The sequence below is a fragment of the Tupaia chinensis genome, unplaced genomic scaffold (assembly GCF_000334495.1).
Source record: "Tupaia chinensis unplaced genomic scaffold, TupChi_1.0 Scaffold000022_1, whole genome shotgun sequence".
Classification (NCBI taxonomy): Eukaryota; Metazoa; Chordata; class Mammalia; order Scandentia; family Tupaiidae; genus Tupaia; species Tupaia belangeri.
Genome location: NW_006159452.1, coordinates 2,914,519 through 2,922,832, shown reverse-complemented (window position 1 = coordinate 2,922,832; position 8,314 = coordinate 2,914,519). Strand labels below are relative to the sequence as shown.

Here is an 8,314-nt window from a genome sequence, read left to right as displayed (position 1 = left end):
CCTCTGACCAGCAGCTCTCCATTCCCCCACCCCTCAGCAATCACCATTCTATTTTTGCCTTTTATGAGTTTGACTTTTTATAATTCTACATGTAAATGAGATCATATATATTACTTGTCTTTCTGTGCCTGACTTATTTCACTTAGCCTAATGTCTTCCAGGTTGTTGCAAATTACAGGATTTCCTTTTGAAAGGCTGAATAGTCCATGTGTATATTCAGTAGTATATTGTGTATATACATTTTTGATATCCATGTGTGTATTCATTTTCTTTGTCCAGTCCCATACTCGTGGATATTTAGTCTGATGCTATACCTTGGTTATTGTAAAACTGTTTCAATAGGCAGGGGAGTATAGATATCTCTTCCACATGTTGATTTTATTTTCTTTGCATATAAACCCAGAGGTAGTAAATAAGTAATAATAAGTGCCTTACTATTGTAAATAAGTCTGTGATAAACACAGATGCACAAGGATCTCTCCAATGGAATGATTTCCTATGTTTTCAGAAAATAATCAGGGATGAGATTACTGGGCCACGTAGTAGTTCTATGTGTAAATATCTGAGGAAGCTCTTCTATTTTTTTCGGTCACTGTAATAATTTGCATTTCCACCGACTGTGCAGGAGGGTTCCCTTTTCTCCACAACTTCTCCAGGACTTTATTGTCTTGTTTTGTTTTTTTTTGTTTGATCGTAGCCATTCTGATTGAGGTTAGGTGATACTTTGTTGTGATTTTGATTTGCATTGAGTGCTAAGTGAAATGAGCCAGACTATGAAAGAAAAACCTGGCACATCCATGCCTAACAGGTACTAAATGAATGTCTGCACTTTATGGCAGAAATTGAAAGATTCAGACAGAAGTAGAGAGGACAACTGTAAATACCAGAGATTGCATGGGAGATGAGGGGTGAAATGGGGAGGGGGGGGTAAAAAAAAACATTTAACAGATATAACAATGCAATTAAGAAAGCAAATAGGGTATGAACAATATACTATGAGATAATTTTCAAAAAAGGATATTGCAAATATATCAAAAATCCCAAACTAGTAGAATGGAGATCAAAGTTGCACAATATAATTTTTTTTTTTTTTTGCTGAAGATGATAATGCAGTAACATATTTGATTTGATTTTCACACCCTGTATGCATCCTTTGAAAGGCCATAGATATCCCCCAAAGATATACAGCAATTAAATGTAAATAATAAATTATAAAACAAAATTCAAAAATTAAAGGATTAGTTCAAAGTTCACAAAGTAAGCGCAAATCCAGTGCACTTAAACATGTCACACACACAAGTACAGAAAACTTCTGACCTTTTCTCTGTTTTGTAAAAGCTGTGTGATTTTTTTCTTTCTTTTGCTAGGTGGTATTTTTGAATATGTGGAATCTGGACCAATGGGAGCTGAGGAACTTGCTTTCAGATTTGCTGTGAACACAATAAATAGAAACAGAACTTTGCTGCCAAATACCACCCTAACCTATGATACCCAGAAGATAAACCTCTACGACAGTTTTGAAGCATCCAAGAAAGGTAACTGATAGATATTTAGTATTATGTTTCCTGGAATTTGTATTTACAGGTATTCTTACAAGATTTCTTAATTCCAAAATATTGCTAATAATTTGTAATGTATATTTGCAAAGTTTTCTTTTCAAAATGTACATAAATTTTATCAGAGAATATAGAGTGATACAATTAGTTATTGCAAAAAATATCATAAAACATAAAATGCAGTTAAATCTCTGACAGTGAAGTTGTTTTTTATCCATTAATCCTTCTATCTTATTATTAAACTATTTCTATTTTTAAAAACCCACTAAAATGAAAGAACATGTATCAACGGATTTTATAAAGTTTTATAATATATTCTTATATTTTATTTGTATTATTTGTCAATACCACTATGTTATTATTGCAGACTCAATTTAGATGTTCTGTGGTCCCAAGTGACTTTAAAATGTCAGCCCAATCTTAATATATTATCAGAACAGTTTGAAGAACAATTAATGTATGTGTATTCCATAAGGCTCATCCTTTTTAACCTCTTGATGTTTCTTCTTATAACTAAGAATAAATGGCTAATATAATAAAAATTGGATTATATAAAGAAATAATTAGAATACCTTATATTACATTTATGTTATCATATTGTAAAACTTTTAAATGTCAATAATTGGAAAATAATTTTGTAACATATGAATTTATTACTTACATATGAGGGAGAGCAGTAGAGAAAGCTATTATCAAAACATTATTGTTCCCAAACAGCAATCTTAGTATTAAATGTATTTGAGAAGTATTTCTATAGTTGTATGTAAAGTATCTTTTAGTGATCCTATAGTAACTGGTCTTTTCTCTTATACAATTACCACTCATGTAATAGGAATTAATTTTCAGAACTGGTTTTCTTAAAGGAGTGAGCTTACAAAACCTTTGTTCTAACTTTATTTTTAAGTAATGTTTGCTTTCCTGTAATGTTACTAGCTACCTTACAATGATAGAAATGTACATAATGATTTATAATTCTAAGTTGGTGCAGATTTCATCTAAGTTCATTAATATTAATGGAAGCTGATAAAGTACAGTATTTCTTGAGATGAAAGTATCCTTCCTTTTCCCCCAGCAGCTAACTAGTATTTATCAAAGTCATTTTCTGCCTGCCCTTTGAATTCATGTCTTTATGAATACAAGTAAGTTTCCATATTTCAGAATCATAGGGTGATGAAAGGTTTTAAAGACTGACAAAAGGTGAAAGGTTACTGTGAAATACTACATTTGTCATCATAATTGCAAAATAAGTCATTAACTGCAAGGCAAGTGCATCTGATTAGTGGCATAGTTCATGATTGTTTCCATTAGGAAGAAGCTCTACCTCTAATGAAAGCCTTTTGACCAAAGAACATGAAATATGAGTGCATTATAGATAAAATATTAATAGATTTCTAAATGGTAACTTCAAAAAAACAATGTGAAGAAAAAAGTTAGAATATTCTGACAACAAGCAGGGTACTAACCCAGGAACATTTTAGCAGAATTGTGATTTGATTAAATCATCTGGCTTACAAAATACTGAAAGCAATTTTTACCTGCTTTGTCATCCATTAAAAACCCATTGGGGATCAAATTCATTAACTGGCTTTGGCCTGAAGCTAGGAAAAGCTTAAATAAATGTATAAGTAACTTTCTTAGAAAGGTATTAAAAGGATGAATGTCATGATTTGTATCATATCTAATGAAGCACTTATTTATCAAGCTGTTACTGCTTAGAGGACCTAGAAATACATAAAGGGATAATATAAGGAATAGATCCAGAATTGTTTTTGAACCTTGTGGACATTGAATAAATGCATGTATAGATATTAATGTTAATGATTAATCGTCAAATAACTTAATTAATTTGGACATTCTTAAATTTTTTAAAAATTATTTTTTTGGGGCAACCAGTGGTATGGAGGTTAAGGCAGCTGGATTCCACATGGCCAACTGTGTGGTTTGAGTGCTAGATCTGGTGGCTTGAAAAACATACTGGGTTTATGTACATTCATGCCAAAATCCCTAAAGGAGAAATGGAAGTGTGACCATCCTCTATGGTATACTTCTGTTCTCAAGTAAAATGTGAAGAAAAAAGTTAGAATATTCTGACAACAAGCAGGGTACTAACCCAGGAACATTTTAGCAGAATTGTGATTTGATTAAATCATCTGGCTTACAAAATACTGAAAGCAATTTTTACCTGCTTTGTCATCCATTAAAAACCCATTGGGGATCAAATTCATTAACTGGCTTTGGCCTGAAGCTAGGAAAAGCTTAAATAAATGTATAAGTAACTTTCTTAGAAAGGTATTAAAAGGATGAATGTCATGATTTGTATCATATCTAATGAAGCACTTATTTATCAAGCTGTTACTGCTTAGAGGACCTAGAAATACATAAAGGGATAATATAAGGAATAGATCCAGAATTGTTTTTGAACCTTGTGGACATTGAATAAATGCATGTATAGATATTAATGTTAATGATTAATCGTCAAATAACTTAATTAATTTGGACATTCTTAAATTTTTTAAAAATTATTTTTTTGGGGCAACCAGTGGTATGGAGGTTAAGGCAGCTGGATTCCACATGGCCAACTGTGTGGTTTGAGTGCTAGATCTGGTGGCTTGAAAAACATACTGGGTTTATGTACATTCATGCCAAAATCCCTAAAGGAGAAATGGAAGTGTGACCATCCTCTATGGTAATACTTCTGTTCTCAAGTAATGAATACTTTGATTTAGAGCTTATATTATTATTTAAAGAATATTTTTTTGTTGTTGATTTTGCCAGAGGGTGGGTATGTTGGAGAAGAGAGAAAGAGGGAAAATGAGAAGCACTCACCATGGGGAATGGTCTTGCCACAATCACTTCTTATCCATTTCTACCTTCTTTTGGGATTTTGGGCACTCACACAAATCAGGCATGTTTATCAAGCCACTGGGCCTGGACTTGAATGGTGCTGTTAGCCAAATAGGATCCATTGCCTTAATCACCCCACAACCAGCTGACCCATAAATTATTTTTAAATAGCTCTGATAACAGAAAACTCTCATTTTTATTTGAAATATACTTAAATACATTCTAAGTAACCTCATACAATGTTTTTAGCTTTTCTTGGTTTGTAATTTGTCAAAAACTTGGTGAAGAAAGAACTTTTATTCTCAATGTATGTGAATTAAAACCTGATGTTGAATGCAAAATTCTAGTCACCAGTCTTTCTACTGTTTTAGAATTTCGTTATTAAAAAAGTGTGTGCATATATATATATATTATATACAAAAATTACTTAGATCAGATTGAATTTTTGAAGAAATTTTAAACCAATGAGTTTTTTCAATTAAAATTTACTTTATTACTTATAACTATCCTTAAGAATTAATTTATCACAATGTATTTCATGTAAAAAATCACCAAGGAAAATAATCAGATGATTTAAGAGTAGAATTATAAATTATCCTTTTCAGAAGAATTGAATGTAAGTACTCAATTTATGCCTAAATCCTAATTACAATTCCCCTCGATCCTGCTTAAGTACTTACAGTGTTAGGCAAACCATTGCCTCTTTGGTCAGAGTGTTTCATTTTTGGACATGTTTGTGCTTCTCTTTGGAATTGTTTTTAAAACTTAAATTTGGTTAAAGCTTATGAGAAACTTCTATTTGTTCTAATTTTCTTTTTGCTGGTCAAATAAAACAAGTTTTTTTTCACAAGCTAGTTCTTTTAATATTTTAAGACAACTTTCATGTTTCCAATGATGATTCACTTTCTTAGCCTAGATTTTCAAGTCCTGGCACAACTTATCTAGTTTATTCATGCCTATGTTAATGGTTATTATTGATGTGAAGAACCTATTCTGGAAATAAATACAAACTCTAAAAATTAGTTCAGAACAATATAAAATACTTACAGCATCCAAAAGTCAAATATATACAGATCATTGAATAGTTGCCAAATAATTTAGGTGTTCCTTGTACTCACTGAGACTAACCCATGGATAATCACCCACTAAGAACCATAGCAGGTTTTATATGACTTATCGTATGTATCGCTTGTCCCAATATCATCAGATACGTGTAAATATTTAGTGTCTATCACCATTGTTAATTGAGTAGGAAGGAAGGGCCAAATTGTTATTGATTAATACTCTGAAATTGTAGAAGATGGCCAATGAATATAGGAAGCAACACAGTTTCCCCTTACTATGAACTATTCTTCCAAAATGAACACTCCCATACCCCTTTAATTCAGATGTATTCCTCCTCTCTTTCTTTCTCTCTCTTCCTCCTATGCCATTATTTCTAGAATTGTTTCAACATGGAGTCACAGGCGTCTGGGTGAATAAATTTCCTTGTGCTAAACTAAAAAAATGTCAGACAAATGTAAAATTAGTGCAATGAAGTTATGTTAAAGAAAACTTTTTCTTTAGGATGATGGGTTTATAATAATAATGTATTATCTGTTGGCACACTGGCATCTCTCCTCTCATTATTGACAGACTTCTATCTCCTCTTCAGCCTGTGACCAGCTGTCTCTTGGGGTGGCTGCCATCTTCGGGCCTTCACACAGCTCTTCAGCAAATGCAGTGCAGTCCATCTGCAATGCTCTGGGGGTTCCCCACATACAGACCCGCTGGAAGCACCAGGTGTCAGACAACAAAGATTCCTTCTATGTCAGTCTCTACCCAGACTTTTCTTCACTGAGCCGTGCCATTTTAGACCTGGTGCAGTTTTTCAAGTGGAAAACCGTCACAGTTGTATATGATGACAGCACTGGTAAGAAAAATCAGTAGCCTTTGGGGCTATGCTTTAAATATAAGTGTTTTGGAATTTTTCCAAGAATTAGTAAGATTAAATTCTTTGTTTCATTTTGTTTGTTTTAACATTAAGTTAATGAATGAAAAGACATTTGGAATCAAATACCAACCCTAATGTAACACAGTCAATGAAGGAAAGCTAAATCGCATACATTCTCTCTATAAAAAAACACTCTTTTTTTTTCTTTTAAAGATCAGCTAGTTTGGACTATAAATTGGACAAAGGATGAAGATAGTATGAAATATAACTCTTTAAATATTATTTAAAGAGTTTTTCTGTTTAGAGCTTGTCTGTGCTTTCTTGTTTTAATATATGTTATTATTTTTGAATATGAATGACTATCTGAATTATCATTTACACACAAGTATCAAAGAAATGAAAGCCAAAGTAAAAACAAAGTTTTAATTTCTATTAGCAGTGTATTGGTGGAGAAGTTGCACACTATTTTATTTTCTATAGAGTGATCATTTAAATAGTGCTCTTTCAACTATTGGGTTGTTGGAAAAGTCATGACACATTTTACATTGAAAAATATGCCGTGACTTTTCTGACGACCCAATAAAACATAAAAAAAAATGATTTTAGGTCATTTTACTATAATATATCTCTATATTAACAGTAAGATTGAAATTCACTTGAATTTTAGTTTTCCAAATGATGCTAAGACACACATTGTTCATGAGTGCAGTATTTAAAACTCCCCAGAGATTGGTTTATTTATCAATAAAAATGATCGCTTACAAAATGTCAGACAAGAACTCTTATAAGAGAACAAAGAGTAAAAGAGTTGAAACACCTATAAAAATAATTTTCAAAAACATTTCCAGTGGATTAATAATGTGTTAAATATGAATTCATATAGTAATTTTGTTTTTCTTATTAAAATATTATTTATACATAATCTTAACTTAGAAATATTGAAAAGCTCTTAAAGATAACATATCTTTTATGTAACTTTCAGATGAAATTAGAGCTATTAAATGTATTTTATTGATTCCCATTATTTTATGTCATTGGTGAAGTTCTATATGCTAAATTTTGAATGGTAGGTTCTAAGTGAATGGTTTTTCTGGGTATAAAATGATGATCCAGGGCATGTAAAAATTGGACTACTTATATTTATGGATGGTCACTTATAGAAATACATAAATATGGATACATATGCTTCATGAGTTTTGGGGTTATTTACTTGATCATTTCCTCCTTATATAGATCAGGTATATTCTTCTCAAACATTATATATCTTCATAAGTACATGCACACATACATAATAATCACACACAGGTATATGCTGTACATGTGATATTTTCTATTTATTTCTTGTTACCTTAAAACTCTTCATAGGACCAGAAATGGACTTAATGGCTATGTCGCTAGATTCCCATTTAGTCGACCACAGTTTGAGTTTTGCACCTGGTGGCTTAAACTCATGCCAAGAGTGTGTGCTTGTGTGCCCATGATCTCAAGAGGAGAATGGAGGAGAAGGGATTGCAGCATGGCCGTCACTCCTGGGGGGGGTGATTTCTCGCTTTCTGTCTCTCTCTGTCTTCCTGGTGAACGCATATGCCCTGTAGCAAAAATCTCTCAAAACAAACAAAGAAACAAACAAACAAAAAAACAACCCTCTTCATAGTAGGGAGACCAGCAGATGTTATAATGGTCACATCAGTAGACTCCCACGTAGTCAACCACAGTTCAAGTACCAAACCTGGAAACTTAAAATTTTACTGGGTGCATGTGCATGCTTGCCCCAAATCCTAAAAGGAAAGTGGCAGAGAAGAGATTGTGATATGGCCATCCCCACAAAGGGTGATTGCACACTTTCTGTCTCTCTGGCAAGTGCACATGCTCTATAGTAAAAATCTCTCTAAAACAAAGGAAGAACTCCTCATAGTAGGAAGAAAATCAGTGAATGTTCAAAATGTTTATGTTTATATATCCTTTCTTAACTATCCAATAT

General features: G+C 32.3%; 1 protein-coding gene across 1 annotated transcript in view; it reads left to right on the top strand.

Annotated features, from left to right (window-relative positions):
* The window catches only part of GRIK2 (glutamate ionotropic receptor kainate type subunit 2), a 775,369-nt gene that overhangs the window by 274,343 nt on the left and 492,712 nt on the right, over nt 1-8,314 (top strand). Inside the window, exons 3-4 of the mRNA XM_006140134.1 lie at nt 1,368-1,535; nt 6,055-6,312. Of these exons, the coding sequence (XP_006140196.1) occupies nt 1,368-1,535; nt 6,055-6,312 (426 nt within the window). The remainder of the gene's footprint in view (nt 1-1,367; nt 1,536-6,054; nt 6,313-8,314) is intronic.